Source organism: Hyperolius riggenbachi, chromosome 2 (genome assembly GCF_040937935.1).
Source record: "Hyperolius riggenbachi isolate aHypRig1 chromosome 2, aHypRig1.pri, whole genome shotgun sequence".
Classification (NCBI taxonomy): domain Eukaryota; kingdom Metazoa; phylum Chordata; class Amphibia; order Anura; family Hyperoliidae; genus Hyperolius; species Hyperolius riggenbachi.
In genome coordinates, this window is record NC_090647.1 from 21,550,522 (window position 1) to 21,576,253 (window position 25,732).

Below are 25,732 nucleotides of genomic sequence, written 5' to 3' on the forward strand. Positions count from 1 at the left end.
TAGCCGGGTGGTATGAAAAATTAGCCGGGTGGGGCGAGATGAGAGAATGAGGGGCCGGTGCTTCTCTGCTTACAGCATTGGAGGAGGTGAGCCGATGACGGCCGGGTGCACCCGGCTAAAAGAGCCTGGGGAGAACACTGCTGTTTAATTCCCCATCATCTGTGTCTAATCACCAGGGCCGCATTTGTACATTCTACTGCCCAAGGCCATCTGTCACCAGCTGGGTCACTCTCTGCTCGAATAGGTTTATTCATTGTGCAGGCATGAGCGTGTCCGTACTGGGCATGTACAAGTAAGGTCTGTGCAAGCCCAGTAGAACTAAGGCACTTGTGCAATGCTTTTTTTTACTCTGTAACTGGGCATGTGCGGACCTTACTTGCCCATACCCAATACAGATACACTCGCTCACAGTCACAGTTGCATACTGAAGAGACCCATTTAACTAGAGAGGAACCCAGCACTGGAAAGGTGGGGTAGAGGAAAATTACAGGAAGCCCCTGGACTACCCCCTCCTCCATAGAGGCACCACAGCTGTCAGCAAGCCCTACACACCCTCTTTATAGAAGTACCACAGCTCCCAGCGTGCTCCTTCCCTCCATAGAGACACCACAGCTCCCAGCATGCTCCTTCCTCCATAGAGGCACCACAGCTCCCAGCATGTACCTCCTCTTCCATAGAGGCACCACGTTCCATATAGTATCGGTTATCCCCTAAGGCCTCAAAGATGGCTGCTGGGCCCCCCAGGCCTCCTCCAATGTGAATAGTGGTCCCCTGCAGAACATTTTCAGTGGAGCGCGCTCACCCATCTGGCTGCCTTGCTCCTCTGGTGGCTTCATCCTCGTGGGTGCCTTATCTCTGTGACCTGACGGCATGTACACACTCAAGACGGAAAAACATGCAGAGGAGCATGCCAGCTGGGTGTCAGTGTGCTCTGCTGCGAAGCTCTGGGGGACCACTATTCACTTTAGGGGAGACCAGGGAAAGGGGGGGGGACGACGACACACCAGATGGCACTGGGTCCCCGAGGGAAAACAATACTATATGAAGGAGGGGCATGCTGGGACCTGTGGTACCTCTATGGAAAGGGGGGCTCTATGGAGGAGAGGTGCATGCTGGGGGTGGGAGGGCTTGCTGGAATCTCTAATGCATCTACAGAGGAGGGGGGCATGCTGGCAGCTGTAGTAACTATATAAATGGTGGGGTGACTTACTGGGAGCAGTAGTGCCTCTATAACAAGGGATGGTGTGCTGGGAGCAGTAGTACCTCTCTAAAGAAGTGGGGGGCTTGCTGGGAGCAGTGGTAGGATCTCTATATTAAAGATGGGGGAGTTTGCTGAGCAGTGGTAGCTCTATGGAAAGGGAGGGGAGCTTGCTGGGAGCAGTGGTGCCTTAATAGAGAGGAAGGGGACAAATGGACTACCTAATGCTGTGGGGTGGGAGAGAGGGTGTCAGGACTCAGAAGCAGGACAGGTACTCACATGCATGCATGCAGGCCAGGTAACAGCTTCAGAGACTCAGGCCACATCAATCATCCAGCTTCCTGCAGCCAGCCATAAGAGTCCTTCTCCCCATGTGAGCTCGCTGAATTCCGTTCAGCTGAGCTCTCTCCCCTTCCCCCGTGCTTTGCTGCGTGTCTGACTCGTACCGGAGGGGAAAGGAATAAACAGCTTCCCTGCGTCTCCTAATCTCTGCAGAAGTTGAAGTTCTCCCTGGCCAGGCTGAACTGCAGGCTGAGGCTCACGGAACTGTATATTTGCTGCTTCTTCCCGCTGGTATCTTCCTCCACGTGTGCCTGCAGCCCGGTCACCCAGCCTTCAAGTTCGTGCACTGTGCTGTGCCTGGCCATCCACGCTTCCTGTGCTGTGCAATCATGATATCAAATCATTTATTTTGGCCGCCGGATCCACTCTCCTCCACCATTACACAAGCAGCTAGCACTGTAATGTGAGGCAGCCAGACCCGGTCCGTTTGCGGCCGCCCTGCATCAGAGTTTGAAGATAGCAGAGGGTGGCCGTGGATGGATCGGGTCTGGCGGCCTCACGGCATACAGTGCTGGCTGCTTGTGTAATGGTAGAGTGTAGCCGCCGGCCAGAATGAATGATGGCTGGGCAGGAAAGCACTTTGATAGTGTGTTTGCTTTGACACCCATCAGCCGCCCTAAACAAGGGCTGATTATCTGCCGCCCTAGGCCACTGCCTAGGTTGGCCTTGCCAGAAATCCGGCCCTGCATACACACAGCCTGTTTCAGACTGTTGGTCCTCATCAGTGCATGGCAGGGATTGGTATGGCTCTCTGGGATAGGGGCAGTCCTGTACAACACAGTAACCAAGCAGCGCAGGGTGACCCAAAACCACAAGGAAAGTATAGGAGACCAAAAGAAATCACACTAAGCATTTCTTTGTAGTAGGAGGACTCTTCAGTCTCTCTTACTCCCCTATATTTTCCTAGTAGTTTTGGGTCACCCCGAGCTGCTTTGATATTCTGTTATGCAAAAGGTAGATATGCTGTTTCCCCAATTTAAAAGAATGTTTTTATTTTCAAGTCCTGATACTAACCCAATAAAAGTGAATTTAAAAGAGTATACGTTCCTTTTAATTATCATTGTGCATGATCCATAGTGCCAGTTAGTTTTGACTACTGATAGCATTTTGCCTGCTGAAAGAGGAGGAGTGTCCCACTCCTGCGTGAGCGAGTCTGCAGTGTAGAGTGATCTTTATTGTTATCGGAAGATTGGATTCTATAACAGATACGGAATTAATGTAAATTGAAGAGAAATTAGGATTTCATCGTACAAGGACAGAAAATGAGAGACACAAGTATGGATGCTGGGACTGTCCCTGGAAACCATAGAAAACTAGTAAACATTGGACAGAGAATGGACCATATCCCTGTGATTATTCATACCCTCTCTGTTCCCCCCGATATCTTTACACAACCATCCCTTACTGATATTGCAGCATGGAGGGGCTCAGTGAAGGCAGCAGTGAAGGTGTGGAGGTGTCTGATGGGGTCACACATGGAATAAAAGGAAATTTCCCCAACCTCATAATCCAGATATATCCTGATTCTAGTACTGGGCATATGGTCATGTAACCGGACCCTACGACTGTCATGCATTGCAAAGTACTGAACTTTCAACTGATCAATCAAACACCAGGACTTGTTGTTATATCCTATCATTGTGTGCACCCCTCCTCTCCTGGCTATACTGGGGTAACACATTCCAATTGCAAATGTACCTGATTCACTAACGTCCACTTCCCAGTAATGTCGCCCTGAGGAGAATCTCTGGCTGCTCAACACCTGAGGATAATCCAGAAATCTCTCTGATGTTTCTGGGAGAATCTCATTTTCAACTACTTTGACTGCAGTTTTCCGGTCCTCTGATATTTGCAGATCATTGCCAGCTGTGTTTACATCCAGTAATATGTCTGCATACACTGGCAGCCCTGATATTTGCTCTGGGGTCCAGATAATTGACCCCCCAGCCTGGCACTGTGTATATTTTACCCCAGACAGGATATCAGATAGTCCTGTGTGTAATGTGTGTGAGATGCCGGCCACATCCAGATCCCCTCCATCATGGAGCTGTTTATCATGTCTCTCTCTGTCCTCCGTGTCACACAAGTCACCTGTGTCTGATTCCTGTAAGACAGTCAGTGGATCAGTCATGTTACACAGCTCCTCAATGTGACGCATCTTCCTTGACAGCTTGTCCTTCTTTATTTCCAGTTGCTGAATGACATCATTAAACCAGAGGATCATCGGGCTTGCCTGCCTGCTGAGGTCGCTAAGAACTCGTTTCTCCAGATCTTCCAGCCGTCTTCTGAGGTCTCTAAACAGGGCAGTGATTATTTCTGTTTCACCATCTGCTTTTTCTTTGACTTTTCTCCTGCGTTCCTTCAGACTCTGGACTTTGTTTTCAGCCTCCTCTGTCTCTGCCATCAGTTTCTGCAGAACATTTTTCAGCTTCTTCTTCTCCTCAGACACCTCATCCAGCATCTCCACCTGGTGTCCCCGATGTTCTTCATCCAGCCTGCAGGACACACAGATACAGGCAGCATCCTCAGTGCAGTAATACTCCAGGATCTTCTTATGGACAGAGCATTTCCTGTTCTCCAGGGAAGTGTTGGGGTCACATAAGACGTGTTCTGGTTCCTTGCTGTGGACTCTCAGGTGATTATCACACAGAGAAGCGTCACACAGCAGACAAGACATAACAGCCGGTACAGCAGCGTGAATACAGTAAGTACAGCAGACTCCGGCCTCCTCCTGATCTGGCTGAGTAGACTGGAAATATTCTGCTATCTTCTTGAGAGTAATGTTCCTCAGCAGTATGGGTCGCTCGCTAAAATGCTCCTTACATTCAGGATCAGGACAGTAATAATATTTAACTAGAGACTCCCTCTGTGTATCCAGCACACGTTCAATACAGACTCGGCAGACGTTGTGCCCACATTCCATGATGACGGGATCGGTATAAATGCTCAGACAGACGGGACACTCCAGCTCTTTCCTCAGATCAGCAGACGCCATCGCTGGCAGCAGAAGAGGGAAATGAAGGGAAGATTCTCTGTGTCCAGTATAACTGGATTCATTATTATTGCGCAGGGTGGGGCTGAAACTATCAACTTTACTCATCAACCTTAAAGGGAAATTCCACTCTTATTGAGAAAAACTCAGTGCTGTCAGTCTGACACTACATCCTGCAAGACACAAAGGCAACATAATTACGTTGTTTTTTTGTGTATAGCCAACAACCTGGCTGAATGACACAACAGGATGGATAGATACATAGAGCTCTCTTTTAACCTAATATAAATGTGCATAGATGCCAACAAGGTGGCAATGCTCAGTGTAGTTTGCCTTCTTAAAACAGATGGTATTTGCAATATTTCAGATTTAAGTGTGTGACCGTTGTTACCCACAATGCACCGCTGCTAATTATCTCTTTATACCCCTGAAGCCAGGCTTACATCCAGAACTGCTGGTGCATAGCAAGCCTATAGCTTATAAAACACAGGGAGGCAGTGAGAGTTAGAGTTCCCACTTAGTATAGAGCTATGTGTGCACACTTTGAAGTTCTTTACCACTAAAACTCCTATAAAAACCAGCAAGTGTTTATCTCTTCAGGTGTGGCAGTGTTTCTAGGTGAGGCTGTCTGCAAAACATGCACCGTTGGGGAGTCACAAGTACAGGTTTGAGAAACACTGAGGCATGGTCAACCTAAGACTTTGGTACGAATATAGGTGGGGAGTCTTATGATGTGTTCCTTATCTGACCAGAAAACCAGAACCTGAAAGAATCTTATCAAATAACACCAAATGAGAAAAATAAAAAATCCTTTAGCCAGGGGCCATTCTCACGGACAGTCCAGCGCCATCTCTCCGGGGGGCAAATTATATGGAGCTCAAGAGAGACACATGGACAGAGGTCTTATAGTGGGATGCGAAAGTTTGGGCAACCTTGTTAATCGTCATGATTTTCCTGGATAAATCATTGGTTGTTCAGACAAAAAATGTCAGTTAAATACTGTATATCATATAGGAGACACACACAGTGATATTTGAGAAGTGAAATGAAGTTTATTAGATTTACAGAAAGTGTGCAATAATTGTTTAAACAAAATTGGGCAGGTGCATAAATTTGGGCACCACAAAAAAGAAAATGAAATCAATATTTAGTAGATCCTCCTTTTGCAGAAATGACAGTGTCTAAACGCCTCCAATGAGAGTCTGGATTCTGGATGAAGGTATTTTGGACCATTTTCCTTTACAAAACATCTCTAGTTCATTCAGGTTTGATGGCTTCCAAGCATGGACAGCTCTCTTTAATTCACACCACAGATTTTCAATTATATTCAGGTCCGGGGACTGAGATGGCCATTCCAGAACATTGTACTTGTTCCTCTGCATGAATGCCTTAGTGGATTTTGAGCAGTGTTTAGGGTCGTTGTCTTGTTGAAAGATCTATCCCCGGCGCAGCTTCAGCTTTGCCACTGATTCCTGGACATTGGTCTCCAGAATCTGCTGATACCGAGTGGAATCCATGTGTCCATCAACTTTGACAAGATTCCCAGTCTCTGCACTGGCTACACAGCCCCACAGCGTGATGGAACTACCATCATATTTTACTGTAGGTAGCAGTTGTTTTTCTTGGAATGCTGTGTTGTTTTTCCTCCATGCATAACGTCCCTTGTTATGCCCAAATAACTAAATTTTAGTTAGTCCACAGCACCTTATTCCAAAATGAAGCTGACTTGCCCAAATGAGCTTTAGCATACTTCAAGCAGCTATGTTTGTGCTGTGGGCGGAGAAAACGCTTCCTCTGTATCACTCTCACATACAGTATCTCCTTGTGTAAAGTGTGCCGAATGGTTGAACATTGCACAGTGACTCCATCTGCAGCAAGATGATATTGTCGGTCTGTGGTGCTGGTCTGTGTGTTGACTCTGACTGTTCTCAGCATTTGTCGCTTCTGTCTATCCGAGATTTTTCTTGGTCTGCCAGTTCAAGCCTTAACTTGAACGGAACCTTTGATCTTCCAGTTTCTCATTATGTTCCTTACTGTGGAAACAGACAGTTGAAATCTCTGAGACAGCTTTCTGTATCCTTACCCTAAATCCTCATGGTGAACAATCTTTGTCTTCAGGTCATTTGAATCTCATGGGAGATTCTTAGTATTTCATTTATCAGGATTTTTCGAACTATAAGACACTGCTGACAAAAGACAATAAGATGCACCTAGGTTTAGAGGGCAAAAACCAGGGCAAACAATATACTAAACCTGGTTCATCTGTGGTCCAGGGAGGGGCATCTTGTGGATGTTCTTTCTCCAATTATTTTGTCTTCCGCCTTTTCCCCTTGTGTCCTCCTCCTGTCCCCCTTGTGTCCTCCTCCTGTCCTTGTGTCCTCCTCTTGTCCTCCTTGTGTCCTCCTCCTTTCCTTCTTTTGTCCTCCTCCTGTTCCCCATCCCCTTGATGTCTTCCTCCTGTCCCCCTTGGTGTCCTCCTCCATTCCCCCTTGTGTCATCCTCCTTTCCTCCTTCCCCTTCCTGGTCGTGTTATTACACACATGACCGTCACTAGGGGAAAGGAGTGAGCAAGTGAAGCAGCTGACTGGCGTGGGCTCCCAGTATGAGGTTAGAGATGCACGTGGCTGCCGCCACTAATTACTGTTGTACGGAGCAGTGCAGGAGGACACCGGGGACAATACAGGGGGAGTTGCTGACATTGTGGCGAGTTGGTGGTTTGTATCGGCTGGTGATCGTAAATCAAGGACTCCCTGTATTTTGACTTTTGGTGGAGAAAAAGTGTGTCTTATAGTCCAAAATATATGGTATTTACAAAAGCACTTCCTAGAAAGGATCTATACCAGGCTATCTCAACCAGGGTTCCTTGAGCACTCTTTTTCCCCTATCATGGGGGAATTATATTAATTAGAGCACATTATAATATAAAAGAAGCATTAAATTGAGGGGTCAGAATAATAATGAGCACATTAATAAAAAGCACTAGGATAAGGAGACAGTATAATGTGTGGCAGTGTAATAGGGGGTAGTGACATGAACAGCCACACCTATTTTGAAAGACTGTGCCACCTGCAAAATAAATGTAGGGGTTCCCTGAGATCCAAAAATTATTTGCAGGGTTCCTCCAAGGTAAAATGGTTGAGAAAGGACTGATCTATACAAAGATACCGGCCCCCTCCCCTTTTCCTCTCTTGCACCCTATTTTGGCAGTTGGACTAAATAACCACCGGTTACTAAGGCTACTTTCACACCAAGATGTTGTGTTTTAGGGGACGTTAAGGTCGCATAACGTGCCCCTAATGCATGGTGGTGTTGAAGTTGGAGGTCAGATTGAGCTGCGTTATGCGGCTCTCAAAGCAGCAGCTCCAGGTTAGTGATAGGAAGTCCGGATCTTTTTAAGGATTCGGATCATTTGAATCGGATCATTGAAAAGATCTGGATCTTTGAACCAAATCATTTGAATCATTTTACTAGGGAAGCAGACTGGGTGAAATGACTAGCAGGACAGGACTTTCCCTGCACTGAACGGCGGCGGCGATGTATGTTCCTGTTTCTTCCAGACAGACATCCACTGTGAACCGAATCTTTCATTGTGATGATCTGGATGATTCGACTCACAAAAAAGATCCGGATCAATTGAACGATTCGTTCATAATCCGGACAACACTACAGTCCTACCAGGAGTCTCTGCAGTGCAGTGAATATTAATTAGCCATGTGGCTGGCTGCAGAGGAGGAGGGGAAACCTCCTCCTCCAACATTACTGAGCATGTGCAAGCAGTCTAACTTGGCTTAGCCTGATATAACGTACAGCATGCAGCAATTTGTAACCACCCTGGCTTTCTATTAAGATCGCCAGGGAGGCTGCGGGAGGGTTTTTTTTTATAAAAAAAAAACTATTTCATGCAGCCAACTGAAAGTTGGCTGCATGAAAGCCCACTAGAGGGCGCTCCGGAGGCGTTCTTCCGATCGCCTCCGGCGCCCAGAATAAACAAGGAAGGCCGCAATGAGCAGCCTTCCTTGTTTTGCTTACATCGTCGCCATAGCGACGAGCGGAGTGACGTCATGGACGTCAGCCGCCTCCGATCCAGCCCTTAGCGCTGGCCGGAACTTTTGGTTTCGGCTACGCTGGGCTCAGGCGGCTGGGGGGACCCTCTTTCGCCGCTGCTCGTGGCGGATCGCCGCACAGCGGCGGCGATCAGGCAGCACACGCGGCTGGCAAAGTGCCGGCTGCGTGTGCTGCTTTTTATTTGAGCCAAATCGGCCCAGCAGGGCCTGAGCGGCGACCTTCGGCGGTACTGGACGAGCTGAGCTCGTCCAGACCGCTCAGCAGGTTAATTGTGCTGCGTTACAATGTAACCTAACGCAGAGCTGGGACAAGGTCCTCCAGCAGCCAAGGCTGAGACACCAAAGTGCGCCCCTCCATCCCTGCCACCCCAGCCGTCACACACTGATTGCTGATAGACTAAGAGGCCCCCATGGACCCACAACCTCCCCAACACCTTAATATCTAGTTATCTGGCTTGCAGTCACTGCCATGTATCCAGTTTTCTTATTTCTTTCTGCTTCAAACACAATTAGGAATGACAGCTGAATGAATTCTGCGCCCCCTCCTACACTGCGCCCTGAGGCTGGAGCCTCTCCAGCCTATGCCTCGGCCCGGCCCTGACCTAACGTGTGCACTGTGAACAGCACATTGATTTTACAGTGCTGTGAGTGAGGCTGCGTTACTGGCTGCTGTAACGTGGGACTTTAACCAACTGTCCAACTGTCAAACCAGCCTTAGCGCTGAAAATGAAGTAGAAACTTAAAAAATGTGAAGTAAAAATGTAAGGAAAATAGCACAAAGACGTAAAAAATTGTTTATTTAGTGTGAAAATTTGCAAGAAATTTGAAAAATCACAAACCTACTACAAAATGATTTTCCATGGCATTTTCGCATGAAAGTCAAATTTCATATTATGTTCGTGAAAATGAATGCAAAAAGAATATAGACATTTTCTCCTTTTTCCCTCATCGCTGCTCACAAATAGCCAGGGATGTTCCAGGGGAAATAATTCCTAAGTATACGTGCAAAGAGTGCGATACTGGAGCACTAATACACCAAAACACCTGTGCGTGATCAAACAACCAGCCATAATAACATGAACTATAGGAATATACAGGACGCACAAACAACAATGCACAAACAACTTAGCACACATACTTTGGGATCGTTTCCCCTGGAACATCCCTGGCCGTACTTATGAGTTTTATACTGCATATTTTATTTCTCCACATTTTTATATATTTATTGCCTTCCTTGCTAGCACTCCTGGATATGTGATATGGTGTCCTACTGTTACTTTTTGGGATATTATTTGCTTTATTATAGGGAGTCATTATTATTATTATTATTTTTGCTTCTTTCTGGATGTAATTACTACCAGAAGATTATTATGATTTATCTTTGTAATTATTATATTTACATATATTATTCATTAGGCCCCGGTCTTGTTCCCTCCCATGATTCACCCTTTGGTGGATTTTTAATTGCTTTTATTACTCTTTGGAAGTGTGTTATAAAGTTTTGATATACTTTTTCCTGCTTTATCTGTCCTGGTGCTTTTGTGAGCTTCTGTAGATATTATATGGCATGTTTGCATAGCTCCCAACTGTCCCTTTCTTGGAGGGATTGTCCCTCTTTCGAAAACCATAATCCTCTGTCCCTCTTTCTTCCTTATTTGTAGGGATGCTCATTCAGATTGGAAAATGGAACTCGGATTTCCGTGGAAATATAGCATTACTGCAACTCGGTAAATTTACCCCAACCACAGAGTGCAAGACCAATCAGAAAAGGAAGAGTCAACTCGGAAGTGTTTGGCCAATCAGAGAATGAAAAAAAATGACAAAAAAAAAAAAAAACTGCTTCGGAAATCAGAATCAGAAATTCATGGAATCGGTAATAGGCATTGGCAGAAATCGTAATTTCCGTGGAATTGGAAATCAGCATTTCGGACTATCTCTACTTTTTGGCCCTCTTTCAGGACTGATGTAAAGATCTAAGTAAATATGTGTATTTTATCTATTGAATATTGTGCTTAATTGGCTTTAAACTTGATTCCCATCCTTTACATTTATATATTTCTTATTTTCAAATGTTAATATGAAGGAAAATGAACCAGGATAGAAAGGACCAGTGTGGTTCGAATTATAAAACAACATATTTTTCTTATAAAATCTTAAGGGTTGGGATTAGAGGTATGTCAGGGGCGTGGTTAGGGGTGTGGCAGGGGTTTGGCTTAAGTGTCCCTCTTTCTTATCTTAAAAAGTTGGGAGGTATGTATTTGTACATCACCACATCAGTTTTCATGCTAAAACACTGTTGCCGGTATAAGTATCCCCTCCTGGAAGTACTTAGTTCTGATAGTTCTTTCAGCTCAGGGCTGAGAATGCCTTTCCTTTGTATTAAACAATAACTTTATAAAATAAAGTATTGGTACTGGAGGGTGTCTGCATCCAGGGTCATCAACAACCAGCGCATGCTTTTTGATCTAATTGACACGGCGATTGGCCAGGTTATCATTATGGCGGAAGTGGGATCTGTTCTCAGAGTTGAGAATCCCATTACACCCACGTTTTATGCCTTACCAAAAGTGCATAAAAGTTTGGTGAGACCACCGGGACGACCCATTGTCTCAGGCAATGGGTCATTAACTGAACAGATAAGTGACTATGTGGATAGACACTTGCAGCCACATGTGCATCGCCTGCCGTCGTATGTTCGGGATACTTTGCACCTTTTATGGATTCTAGAAGGTATGCAATTGCCCACTGGTTCTTTGTTGGTGGCCCTGCATGTGGAGGCCCTCTACTCCAGTATCCCACAGGATAGAGGAGTGGAGGTCGTGGATAGGTTTCTTTCAGAGATGGAGATAGGGGAGGCGGCCCACAATCACTTTGTTCTTGATTCGCTAGCTTTTATCTTACGGAATAATGTGTTTGTGTTTGATGGCGTCCATTACCCCCAGGTGCAGGGGGCCGCGATGGGGACAACGTGTGCCCCCTCGCTGGCGAACCTGTACCTGGGGGGAGTGGGAACGGTTTATTTTTGGAAATGATTCTCTCGTCGTGTACCTGTGCCACATTGTGGCATGGCACAGGTACATTGACGATGTACTTATGTTTTGGACAGGTGGCAAAGATTTTCTGGATGAATTTGTCACCATACTCAATCGGAATAATTGGAATTTGAAATTCACAATGGAATGCAGTGATCAGTTTATATCCTTTCTTGACCTTGTGATTAGTGTCGGGATGGATCCTTGTCAACCAATTTATATCGTAAACCGATGGCGTCTAACGCCTATCTCCACGCCAATAGTGCACATCCCATCCATACTATTCGTGTGATTTCTAGGGGTCAATATCTGAGGGCACGTCAAAATTGTAGTGATGAGATCACTTTCGAGAAAGAAGCCAAATTATTACTTTTCTCATTTTAGAGAAAGGGGCTACAAGGATCGCTGGCTTAAAAAGGCCTATAAACGTGCAAAAGCAACAGATCGCATGGCACTGTTGACTAAAAAGACTAAAGATACTTCGAACGGTAATGTGACACGATTAATTACTCGTTTTAATAATCAAAATAAGGAGGTTGACGGGATCCTCCACCGACATTGGCACGTGTTGACTAACGATAAAACTGTGAATGAATTTATATCTTCTTCTCCTCAGGTAACCTATAAACCTAGTAAAACTTTACGTAATATTGTAACATCTAGCCATTTTTGGGGCATGAGTGGCCCCCAAAAACATTGTACAGTTACAGGTACATATAGCTGTGGGGGGTGTAGTTTCTGTCGCTATCGTCAAATTGGAAAGTTTGTCATGTTACCCAACGGTCGCAAATGGAAATTACAACATTTTGTCAATTGCAACACTGTTGGTGTTGTATATTTATTATACTGCAGATGCGGCTGTTTTTATGTTGGTAAAACCAAAAGAGCTTTCAAAGAAAGGATTAAAAACCACGTGGGTGACATTGCAAACTGTAATATTAAATCACCCATTTCTAGACATATACATCTATAACATAGAGGGGATCCCAGTTTTGTTAAATTGTTAGGTCTAGATAGAATTCATGCACATCCCAGAGGAGGAGATGTTGATAGAGCACTATTGCAGCTAGAGTCTCGATGGATCTTTAATCTTAATTCCACCGAATCAAAGGGTTTGAATGATAGTATCAACTACCGTGTTTTCCTGCCAAAATAGTGTTATGTTCAATGCCACAATAAAATGGTCATGTACACATATACATTGGAGGGTTGTGTTCTGGACTCTTTCCCTCCTTTTTCTTTTCTCTTTTTCTTTTCCATTTTCTATACCTTTTCTTGTCCTTTTCCTTTCCACTTGTTTCCCCTCTTGCTTTCTCCTCCTCTTTCCCTCCCCCTCCTTTCCCTTTTCCCTTCTCCCTCTTCCCCTTCTTTTCCTCCCACCTTCTTCTCCCTCCCTTTCAATTTCCTTCCTTTTCCTCCTTCCTTCCCTTTTTCTTCCCTTTTTCTTGCCCTTTGCTATTCCTTGTATCTCCTTATTTCCAGTTCAGACGAACCCCCCCCCCCCCCTCCTGTGTTGATGTTCTTGGTTTATATCTCTGGGGTCTTTTAATGGGCCCTTGGGCCCTCTGCCTGCTGTGCCTCTTCTTGATCCCTTTTGGACTGTGGCTTTATGTATATATTTTGGCCCTCATCTACTGGGGGGTGTCATTACTTATAAGTACACCCTCTCAGTCATTATGCATTTATATGAGCTGGATCCTCTCCCTCCCCCCCTCTTTTTCTTCCTCTTTTTTGCTTGGGTATTAACATTTGTGTTGGGGTATGTGATGGGGCGACCCCTGTCTGTGGATGCGGCTCCTTTGACAATTTATTGGGGTCTGTGTCTGTTGGCATGGGTCTCCGCACTGTCATGGGTTAAGAATTTAATTGCATTTGTTTTTTGTATATTTCTTCCCCTTTGTCTTTAATGCTTAAGGGGTTTGTATATTTTGATTAGTGTTTTGTTATATGTTGCGTTTTATGCGGCCGCTCCGCCTTGGCCTGCCCCTGTCTCCCTTCCCCGTCCTCGCTATTGGTCGATTGTTCCTCCCTCTGCCTTCCGGTGGATGCTGTCATGGCACTTCCGGTTTTGCCGAGATGGAGCGCATTTGCGCTCCGGAGGTTCGCCCCCCACACGCCCACGTGTTTGCCTGGTGGGCGTGTAGCGGTGACGTGGTGAGGTGAGCCGGCGGGCGGGGCGGCGCGGCCAAGCTCCACATTTAAAGACGCTGTAATGGCGTCTAGATGCTACTCACGCTGTCTGCCTTTGAAAAGGCCGCTAGTTGCGGCGAAACATGTCAGGCCTTCCTGACAGCGGGCTTTCTCCTCAACATCACTCAACCTAATACCATCAGGAGCCTTTCCAACACCGGCCCGGACACATTTGGCATGGGACTGGTAACTATGTGGCATTACTGACACCATCATATGCTTCATCCTGCTGAAAAGCAGTTTTATTTTCCTGCGACTGAGGGACATAGATCTTTTGTGTCTGCTGCATGCGCTTCAACACATGTGTGTGCTGCCATCATATGTTCCATCCATCAGGACTATACTGACAGGCGTCTCACTGCCCTGCAATTGAGGGAGACAAACTGCATTTCATTGACAAGCATTCCATGCCCTGCGATTGGGGGACCTTTGTGGACCATTCCTGCATCGTTTCTCATGGTTGTGCTTCAGAACAGGGATGCTCGGATGTGCCTCATCCACGAATTCGGCAATCCGCGTGGTTGCAAAAAAAAATCCGCATTCGACCCCGCCGCATGCGGATTTTCGTCCGTGTCCACGCAACCACGCGGATTTTCTGCCGTGAATGGCGTAATCACGCGTGGATTCACGCCCGGAGGCGGATTTTCTTTCAACGTTAATAACAAAGCCCCCATACATGCTACAATCCCCCAAATTGCATGGATTATCGAGGTGATAAGGGGCAACATAACTTCAACATAAAAAATTCCCCAAAATTTTTCTTTTGTTTTAATGGCTTTTAAAGACAAATCACCACTGTAAATGGGGCTATTAATTGGTAATAAGTGGTTTTAAAAAGGGATATACGCGTTAAGCAATCAAAGAGGTGAAGGCGAGTTCCAATGGCACTTGGCGGCGAAGGTACCGCTGGAGGAGGATGAGTGGCTGACGCCAAAAAGGCCCCAGAGAGGTATTTGTAATTTTTTTTTTTTTTGCAGCAATTAGCAATGACATCGCAGCAGAGTTGTCAGTGGACACGGGCAGTGTGAACGCAGAGTGCAGTGGTGGTAGCGACTGAGTCAGGAGAAGGACTATGCGGGCGGTCAGTTCAGCAGCACAGAAGGACCACGGCAACATACTGGTAGTAGTAGTAGCAGCACAGCGTCATAGTGCTGGCCAAAAAATTAAATGCACCCGGTGACCCGGGCAGTGTGAACGCAGACAGAGTACATTGGTGGAAGCGAGTGAGTCAGGAGGAGGAGGACAATGCGGGCGGTCAATTCAGCAGCACAGAAGGACCATGGCAACATACTGGTGGTAGTAGTAGCAGCACAGCGTCATAGTGCTGGCCAAAAAATTTAATGCACTAGGTGACCCGGGCAGTGTGAACGCAGACAGAGTACATTGGTGGAAGCGATTGAGTCAGGAGGAGGAGGACAATGCGGGCGGTCAGTTCAGCAGCACAGAACAGAAGGACCATGGCAACATACTGGTGGTAGTAGTAGCAGCACAGCGTCATAGTGCTGGCCAAAAAATTAAATGCACCCAGTGACCCGGGCAGTGTGAACGCAGAGTGCAGCAGCGGGAAGCGACTGAGTCAGGAGGAGGAGGACAATGCGGGCGGTCAGTTCAGCAGCAGCAGCACAGAAGGACCATGCCAACATACTGGTGGTAGTAGTAGTAGCACAGTGTCATAGTGCTGGCCAAAAAATTAAATGCACCCGGTGACCCGGGCAGTGATAACGCAGACAGAGCGCATTGGTGGTACCGTGGTAGCGAGTGAGTCAGGAGGAGGAGGAGGACAAAGCGGGCGTTCAGTTCAGCAGCAGCAGCAGCAGCACAGAAGGACCATGGCAACATACTGGTGGTAGTAGTAGCAGCACAGCGTCATAGTGCTGGCCAAAAAATTAAATGCACCCAGTGACCCGGGCAGTGTGAACGCAGAGTGCAGCAGCGGGAAGCGACTGAGTCAGGAGGAGGAGGACAATGCGGGCGGCCAGTTCAGCAGCAGCAGCACAGAAGGACCATGCCAACATACTGGTGGTAGTAGTAGTAGCACAACGTCATAGTGCTGGCCAAAAAATTAAATGCACCCGGTGACCCGGGCAGTGATAACGCAGACAGAGTGCATTGGTGGTACCGTGGTAGCGAGTGAGTCAGGAGGAGGAGGAGGACAAAGCGGGCGTTCAGTTCAGCAGCAGCAGCAGCAGCACAGAAGGACCATGGCAACATACTGGTGGTAGTAGTAGCAGCACAGCGTCATAGTGCTGGCCAAAAAATTAAATGCACCCAGTGACCCGGGCAGTGTGAACGCAGAGTGCAGCAGCGGGAAGCGACTGAGTCAGGAGGAGGAGGACAATGCGGGCGGTCAATTCAGCAGCAGCACAGAAGGACCATGCCAACATACTGGTGGTAGTAGTAGTAGCACAGTGTCATAGTGCTGGCCAAAAAATTAAATGCACCCGGTGACCCGGGCAGTGTGAACGCAGACAGAGTACATTGGTGGAAGCGACTGAGTCAGGAGGAGGAGGACAATGCGGGCGGTCAGTTCAGCAGCACAGAAGGACCATGGCAACATACTGGTGGTAGTAGTAGTAGCACAGCGTCATAGTGCTGGCCAAAAAATTAAATGCACCCGGTGACCCGGGCAGTGATAACGCAGACAGAGTACATTGGTGGAAGCGACTGAGTCAGGAGGAGGAGGACAATGCAGGCGGTCAATTCAGCAGCAGCAGCACAGAAGGACCATGCCAACATACTGGTGGTAGTAGTAGTAGCACAGTGTCATAGTGCTGGCCAAAAAATTAAATGCACCCGGTGACCCGGGCAGTGTGAACGCAGACAGAGTACATTGGTGGAAGCGACTGAGTCAGGAGGAGGAGGACAATGCGGGCGGTCAGTTCAGCAGCACAGAAGGACCATGGCAACATACTGGTGGTAGTAGTAGTAGCACAGCGTCATAGTGCTGGCCAAAAAATTAAATGCACCCGGTGACCCGGGCAGTGATAACGCAGACAGAGTGCATTGGTGGTACCGTGGTAGCGACTGAGTCAGGAGGAGGAGGAGGACAAAGCGGGCGTTCACTTCAGCAGCAGCAGCAGCACAGAAGGACCATAGCAACATACTGGTGGTAGTAGTAGTAGCACAGCGTCATAGTGCTGGCCAAAAAATTAAATGCACCCGGTGACCCGGGCAGTGTGAACGCAGACAGAGTACATTGGTGGAAGCGACTGAGTCAGGAGGAGGAGGACAATGCGAGCGGTCAGTTCAGCAGCACAGAAGGACCATGGCAACATACTGGTGGTAGTAGTAGTAGCACAGCGTCATAGTGCTGGCCAAAAAATTAAATGCACCCGGTGACCCGGGCAGTGATAACGCAGACAGAGTGCATTGGTGGTACCGTGGTAGCGACTGAGTCAGGAGGAGGAGGAGGACAAAGCGGGCGTTCAGTTCAGCAGCAGCAGCACAGAAGGACTATGGCAACATACTGGTGGTAGTAGTAGTAGCACAGCGTCATAGTGCTGGCCAAAAAATTAAATGCACCCGGTGAGCCGGGCAGTGTGAACGCAGACAGAGTACATTGGTGGAAGCGACTGAGACAGGAGGAGGAGGACAATGCGGGCGGTCAGTTCAGCAGCACAGAAGGACCATGGCAACATACTGGTGGTAGTAGTAATAGCACAGCGTCATAGTGCTGGCCAAGAAATTAAATTCACCCGGTGACCCGGGCAGTGTGAACGCAGAGTGTAGTAGCAACTGAGTCAGGAGGGCAAAGCGGGCCGTCAGTTCAGCAGCTCAGAAGGAGGACCATGGCAACTTACTGGTAGTAGTACCATAACACCAAAAAATTAACCAAGGTAGGCACTAGGCAGGTAGTAACTGTCTTTATAAAGGCAGGCATAGTTAACAACAGCACATGCAGCAGCCACTTCATGTCCCCCTGTGTCCGACAATAGGGGCCAGGAACTCACCTTCCACCCAAGCCTGGTTGATTTTCAGGAAGGTGAGTTTGTCCACAGAGGCATGGGAGAGCCGAGAGCGCTTCTCTGTGACCACGCCACCGGCTGGAAGGAGGGCAGGATAGGAGTTCCAGGGCGTACTGGGAAAGCTCGCTCCAGATGTCCAGTCTCTTGACCCAGTACTCCAAGGGGTCCACGGGGCTGTCGGTGTCATTGAGCCCGCTGGATGACCCCGTATAGTCAGACACCATGGTGGTCAGTCGTTGCTTGTGCTGGTTGGTGGTGCTGCACTGCATACAGGCTCTTGCTTAGGCTCTTCAGGTCTCCGGGGCGCCAGTTGCTGCTGCTGCTGCTGGTGCTGGTGGTTGTTGTTGTGCTGCTAGTGGCTAGTGTTGGGCGAACAGTGTTCGCCACTGTTCGGGTTCTGCAGAACATCACCCTGTTCGGGTGATGTTCGCGTTCGGCCGAACACCTGGTGGTGTTCGGCCAAACTGTTCGGGTTCGCCCGAACGGCTCATTGCCTGGCCGAACAGGGCCCCTGTTCGGCACGAACAGGGCCCTGTTCGCCCGAATACTGGCCCCCTATGGGGTCGCAGGCATAAGGGGGGAGCATGCCCCGATCGCGGGGGGGGTCGGAAATTCCCCCCACCCCCTCCGCTAGCGCTCCCCCCTCTGCCCGCTTCCCCATTCAAAAGTTAGGAAGTGAAACTGTACCTGTGCGGCCGGTAGTGGGTGACTGGCAGTGGGCGGCACTATGGAGAGACTGAGGAGGAGGAGGAGTCCGGAGAGTGACGCGTTGAGGGAGGCCGGGCAGTGGGCGGATCAGCAGTAGTACGGTACTACTGCTGATCCGCCCACTGCCCGGCCTCCCTCAACGCGTCACTCTCCGGACTCCTCCTCCTCCTCAGTCTCTCCATAGTGCCGCCCACTGCCAGTCACCCACTACCGGCCGCACAGGTACAGTTTCACTTCCTAACTTTTGAATGGGGAAGCGGGCAGAGGGGGGAGCGCTAGCGGAGGGGGTGGGGGGAATTTCCGACCCCCCCCGCGATCGGGGCATGCTCCCCCCTTATGCCTGCGACCCCATAGGGCCCCCAAAAGCGGGATGTTCGGGGAGTTCGGGGTTCGGCCCGAACATGCCGAACATTGCGGCCATGTTCGGCGAACTTTCCCGAACCCGAACATCCAGGTGTTCGCCCAACACTACTAGTGGCAATGGCAGGCACCTCTTGCTGGCTTGGCAGAGCAGTTACAGTGGGGGTGGAAGGCTGGGGGAATGCTTCCAGTAGTCTGCGCAAAAGGGCCTCCTTCAACTCCCTTGTGCGTTGGATGGCGTCATGAAGTCTCCCAGCTTCCCCTTCAGACGGGGATCAAGCATCAAGGTAATCCAGATGTCCTCCCTTGAACGCATCTAGATCACCCGGGGGTCCCTGCGAAGGCAGCGCAACATGTGCACAGCCATGGGAAACAAGTGGGCCCTGCCAGCAAGATCTTCCTCGTCCTCGCCATTGTCCCATAACGCATGCCTGTCCTCTTCCTGTGCCATGTCGTTGTCCTCCTCAAACCGCCATCCACGTACAACGCCTGCTGCACTCTGCTCCTCCTCCTCCTCCTCATTCAGGTTAGGGAACTCCAACTCTTCCACTACCTGCTGTGAGCCCTCCTCTGAGCTGGACTGTGCTGCCATCTGCTCCTGTTCTTCCAACTGCCTCAGGGCTTCATCCCCACGCTCAATTAAATTGTCCATTGCCTGCTCCAGTAGACAAACCAAGGGCACCCACTGGCACACAGAGGCCCGCTCCTCACTGACCATCTTGGTTGCCTCCAGGAAGGGACTCAGCACCAGGCATACTTGCTGCATCAGTGTCCACTGAGTGGCAGTAATCATGGGGACTTGCTGGTTGCTGGGGACACTTGGGTCTAGCATGTAGGCCCTAAGAGCCAGCCTCTGCTGACACAGCCGCTCCAACATGGCCAGAGTCGAATTCCAGCGAACTGGCATGTCGATGATCAGCCGATGTTGTGGCCTTCCATACTGCTGCTGTAAGGTGGACAAGAGTGCAGAGGCAGTGGCTGACAGGCGGAAAAAGCGTACCACCGCCCCGGGCATCCTGCATCAGCTCGCTCATCCCCTGGTAGGTGCGCAAGAAGCGCTGCACCACAAGATTGAGCACGTGGGCCAAGCAGGGGATGTGCTGGAGGTTTCCCTGCTGCACTGCTGCCACCAGGTTGGCCCCTTTATCGGCTGCCACATACCCCACTTCCAGGCCTCTGGGGGTCAGCCACCTCCAGCGGAACAATGTGTGGTAGTAGTTGCCGGGGGTTGCATGGTGGTGGTGCCGGCTGAAGCAGTGTCCTGTCTACTTCCTCCACGCCCACTGCTGCCGATGCACCTGCCCCTGCCTGACATATGGCGATATCCTTGCCTAGGCCGAGGTGACTCGTCATCCTGCTCTGACCATTCTTCCACAGACTCAGTAGGCTGCGCATAGTTAGGGTCCACAACGTCGTCATCATCAGCAGCATCATCATAATCCAGCTCTTCCTCTGACTCCCCCGCCTCCTCTTCTGTCCCTACATCCTCAGACACAGACCCCTCTTCTTCATCACCAGAACTCAACAACGCTTGTGATTGTGGCCCGATCTCAATCTCTGCCACATCAGTCCCCAGTAAGTCATGAGTTTCTTGCATCAGCAGGTTCCCAGATGCCGGACTGAGGGACAGAATGCTGTCATCCTGGGAGGGCTGCTGACCAGTGGGTGCTGGGGTGGATGTCACTCACAACAAGCGTGGGACGTTGGCTGCTGCTGCTGCTTGGAGTGGTGCTCACAGTAGAGGTCTGGGAGGAAGTCATGATGTCCATGAGTACGTCAGGTTCCATTTGCTCAACCACCACACGGGGACCAGAAACTTTAAAATATTTGGACAATGGCGTCCGCTGACTCAGCCCAGGCTTTGCTGCCCCCCTTTCTGCTGCATCACGACCACGTACAGCTGGGCGTCCTCTCCCTGGACGTGGAGCAGTCCCAGAAGTGGCTGAGGCAATTGAACTCCCTTTCCTCTCACCCCGCGAAACCCTGCCAGACATGTTGCTAGTAATGAATCACTGGATGCAGTGGGCACAGTACAAGGTCACTGAAGGATGCACCAGGCACAGTACAACGGCACTGAAGGATGCAGTGGGCACAGTACAAGGTCACTGAAGGATGCAGTGGGCACAGCAGTGGGCACTGGATATACAACTAGGTCACTGAAGGATGCAGTGGGCACAGTACAAGGTCACTGAAGGATGCAGTGGGCACAGCAGTGGGCACTGGATATACAACTAGGTCACTGAAGGATGCAGTGGGCACAGTACAAGGTCACTGAAGGATGCAGTGGGCACAGCAGTGGGCACTGGATATACAACTAGGTCACTGAAGGATGCAGTGGGCACAGTACAAGGTCACTGAAGGATGCAGTGGGCACAGCAGTGGGCACTGGATATACAACTAGGTCACTGAAGGATGCAGTGGGCACAGTACAAGGTCACTGAAGGATGCAGTGGGCACAGCAGTGGGCACTGGATATACAACTAGGTCACTGAAGGATGCAGTGGGCACAGTACAAGGTCACTGAAGGATGCAGTGGGCACAGCAGTAGGCACTGGATATACAACTAGGTCACTGAAGGATGCAGTGGGCACAGTACAAGGTCACTGAAGGATGCAGTGGGCACAGCAGTGGGCACTGGATATACAACTAGGTCACTGAAGGATGCAGTGGGCACACAAGGATGTCACACTGTGTAATGAGATGCTTATATGCCAGCGAGCGAGCAGTGGGCACTGGGCACGGCACAAGGTCATTGACAGAATGAATGAACAGCGCTGGCAGAGAGTGGCGGTGCCGGCGGTGTGACTGGCTGCCTGCAAATAGTACAAGTGAAGTGTATAACTGTCACTGAAATAATATACAAGTGTGTAATGAGATGCTTATATGCCAGCGAGCGAGCAGTGGGCACTGGGCACGACACAAGGTCACTGACAGAATGAATGAACAGCGCTGGCAGAGAGTGGCGGCGCCGGCGGTGTGACTGGCTGCCTGCAAATAGTACAAGTGTATAACTGTCACTGGAATATACAAGTGAACACTGCAGCTGCACTAACCTGCCTGCCTGCACTACACACAGATAATCCCCACTCCCACTACACTGACTACACTGCAGCACTGAACCTGCCTGCACTACACACAGGTAAATAATCACTAGATTCCCACACTCCCACTACACTACACTGACTATAACTAACTACAGCAATCACTCACTGACTAGCTAACTGTGTACAGTATAAGAGCAGTGTTAGCAAAAAAACCGCTTTGTTTTTAACACAATAAATGCACCTGCTCAAACAACAATGGCCTGGAGATAATCCTCTCAGCACCACAGTCTAGTAGCAAGGACAGAGCTTTTCCATCATGGCCGCCGCTTTATATTCAGGAGGGGAGGGCATAGCTCCCCTCCTGTGATTGGTTGCTAGGGCCTGGCTGGGGCACTCTGATTGGCCTGCAATGTGTCACTTCCGCATAGTTTGACGCATTTCTGCTAACCACGACTTCAGCGCCGGGTTTCACGAGCGTGAATGCGGATTTCTGTCCGCATTCACGCGAAGCCGAAGCAGATTTTCGTGGTTGAAAATCTATTCAAGGCTTAGCGTGTCCGAGGCGGAATGCGTCAAAATGGTCGTGAATCCACGCGTAAGCGTGATCACGACCTGGCGGTGAGCATCACTGCTTCAGAATATATGCACTAATACAATATCATGATGGACTTGAAATTCACAAGCCACCTGAATTTACCATGACAAACTGTCAGTCACACTTGGTTATGTCCACATGCTGCTTGTTGCTTTATTTTTGTCTGCATGCTTTCTCATATACATGTGTTATTGTTGCCTGTTTTTTTTTTTTTTTTGTTTTTTTTTTGTAGGCTCAGGATATTGCTGAAGTTACTTTTTTTTGGAAAAATCTCATCTTATTTCATTTCTGTCCTCTTTTCTAACACTAAGTCAGGTGCGCCTTACATACATAAGTTAAGTAGCCATGTTTCCTAGATAACAGAATTAATCTGACCTGAGGTCTGAGTGACAGGGAGGGAGGCACAGGGGCAGACAGGGAGGGAGGCACAGGGGCAGACATGGATGTGTAGCACAGGGGCAGGCCTGGCGCCCTGCAGGTGGCACCCATTGCAGGAGCCATGGCTGCGCCTCTCTAGATACGCCTCTGCATGTGATAAATGCCAGAATGTAAATCAGGGAGAGGAAAGATTTTACAATGGGCAAACACTGAAAATCATTTATACATAATTATTGTACAAACTAAGCACTTTTCTATTACATTATTTTCACTGGAGTTTCTCTTTAAAATGTATTTCACAGTTAATTAGGGTCTCTCTTTACCTCTTCCACTGTTCTCCTCCATGCAGAAACACAATAACTGACAGCCCATGCTAATCAATGGGGCTCATTCACAGCCAATGAGTTTCTTCCATTCATGGTCAAAGAACAACTTGGAGCTGTTCCCTTTATTCTACAGTCTGTAGTAAAATGCATTTGTCAGCAACAAAAAATGTGCGTGGAAAATGTGTAACAAAGGCGTGTACAGAGGAGAAAACCATTTACACACAAACACACTTTATAGTGTGAATAAGGCCTATGTATCGCCTCTTGCAAACAGGGCCGGGCCGAGGCAGGGGCAAGAGAGGCTCCAGCCTCAGGGCGCAGTGTAGGAGGGGGTGCACAACTCACTCAGCTATCATTCCCCTACTGTGTTTGAAGCAGAGAGAAATAAGAAAAGGGATACATGGCAGTGACTGCAGCCAGATTACTAGAGATGAAGGTGTTGGAGGTCCCTGGGGCGCCACTTAGTCTATTAGAATTCAGTGTGACTGCTGGAGTGGGAGGGATGGAGGGCCGCACTTTGGTGTCTCAGCCATGGGCGCTGGAGGACCTTGTCCCGGCTCTGCTTGCAAACACAAAATTAAAACAACTTCACACTAAAAACATGATTTCAGTTCGATAAACAAATCTATTTACTATGTTCTAAAATCTATTATTTTCATACAATTTCTTAATGTTTTATAAAACAATGTTAGACAGATATTCTGTGTTTGATTACAGCAGCACTCTTCCAGCAGTTGGTGATATTCAAGCAAGAGCTAAAGTGTTCCTAAAGGACAAGTGTAATTATCATGTGACCCCCTCCAGCCCCTCCCACACTAATATAAATCTCTGTTTATCGCTGCCGATGAAACTGGTGAAAATACTCTATAGGAAGACTCGGCACTCAAAGCATGAATATGAAAAACGTTACCCCAGAGACCTTTATTCTAGTCCAGAGCTGTAACCAGCAGCAGCTGCACCCCGACTATAAAGATAACCCACCAATAAAAAGATTTACTACCACAAGGAGAACTGGTTTATCTGTATACTGTGTGTAGCAGCAATGTCACAGATGGAGGCTTCTCTCACCTTTATCAGTCTGTGAACTACAGCACCTTAACCATTTGGGGACCGGCTGCCTAATCCCTCCTTAAAGAGAAACTCCGACCAAGAATTGAACTTTATCCCAATCAGTAGCTGATACCCACTTTTACATGAAAAATATAATGATTTTCTCAAACAGACCATCAGGGGGCGCTGTATGACTGATTTTGTGCTGAAACCCCTCCCACAAGAGGCTCTGGTACCGTACGGTACTCTGGGCAAACTGCCACAATGTAACAATGACACACACAGGAAATGGCTGTTTATAGCTGTCTGTTAAAGCCAGAACAGCTACATAATCTGCCCACAGTAACAATGTCACCATGTAATACATGTCAGAATGTGAATCTGGGAGAGGAAAGATTTTACAATGAGCAAACTCTGACTAAATCATGTATACATAATTATTGTAAAAATTAAGCACCTTTTTATATTAAATTATTTTCACTGGAGTTCCTCTTTAAGGAGCAGGCAAATTTGCATGCACGGGGGGGGGGGGGGGGGGGGGGGAGAGCATTGGGGGTTAGGCAGCCGGATCCCCAGTGTTGCTTGCTGGGTTGTGTCTGTCCCCTGTAGCCAGCAGCCTTTACTCATTTCCCAGGCTCCAGCGATGAGCAGCTGTAGGCCCCTCTGCTCCGTCCGGCATCCCCGCTCACACTGCCGCTCAGTTCCGTATCACGGCTTGATCAGGGTTGGACTGGGACACCAAGGGCCCACCAAGGAAGTTTCAGCCAGGGGCCCGCCCGCCCCCCTCTCCTCCCCCCCCCCCCCCATTTTGGGCTCACATACACATGTACTCTAGAAATTTTGCATGACTTTATGGTAGGGAATAGATTGTGAGCAATTCTGAGGACAGTCTCCAATAGGGATATGTCTAAAACCAAATGGTTGTCACCATGCACTGGAACATCGGCGTGGTCATGATGAGTCATGGGCAGACTTAAAAAAAAAAAAAATACAAAAAACACAAAATAAGTAGCGGCATTATTCACAGAGATTAGGTCTGACCAGATACATTTTAGATAAAATATTCAAGTAGTTACATAGTTATTTTGGTTGAAAAAAAGACATACGTCCATCGAGTTCAACCAGAGAACAAAGTACAACTCCAGCCTGCTCCCTCACATATCCCTGCTGATCCAGAGGAAGGCGAAAAAACCCTTACAAGGCATGGTCCAATTAGCCCCAAAAGGGAAAAATTCCTTCCCGATTCCAGATGGCAATCAGATAAAATCCCTGGATCAACATCATTAGGCATTACCTAGTAATTGTAGCCATGGATGTCATTCAACCCAAGGAAAGCATCTAAGCCCGCTTTAAATGCAGGTATAGCGTTTGCCATAACGACTTCCTGTGGCAATGCATTCCACATCTTAATCACTCTTACTGTAAAGAACCCTTTCCTAAATAAATGGCTAAAATGTTTTTCCTCCATGCGCAGATCATGTCCTCTAG

At 48.4% G+C, this 25,732-nt stretch overlaps 1 protein-coding gene and 1 long non-coding RNA gene across 3 annotated transcripts; one reads left to right on the top strand and one right to left on the bottom strand.

The window, feature by feature from the left end:
• Positions 1-1,994: 1,994 nt before the first annotated feature.
• On the bottom strand, positions 1,995-4,534 carry LOC137545385 (E3 ubiquitin-protein ligase TRIM39-like). The gene is made up of 2 exons (XM_068266560.1): positions 3,239-4,534; positions 1,995-2,736 (listed from the first exon to the last, which is right to left on the bottom strand). The coding sequence occupies exons 1-2, from the start codon at positions 4,461-4,463 to the stop codon at positions 2,624-2,626; spliced, it is 1,338 nt and encodes a 445-aa protein (XP_068122661.1). The 5' UTR covers positions 4,464-4,534; the 3' UTR covers positions 1,995-2,623.
• LOC137545386 (uncharacterized) lies at positions 3,914-24,150 on the top strand. Of its 2 annotated transcripts, none has more exons than XR_011026024.1 (3): positions 3,914-4,244; positions 10,258-10,573; positions 23,912-24,150. It is a non-coding gene; the product is annotated as an uncharacterized lncRNA (long non-coding RNA). The 2 variants fall into 2 exon arrangements; XR_011026023.1 differs by lacking the exon at positions 3,914-4,244 and adding an exon at positions 7,803-7,898.
• The last annotated feature ends 1,582 nt before the right edge of the window (positions 24,151-25,732 follow it).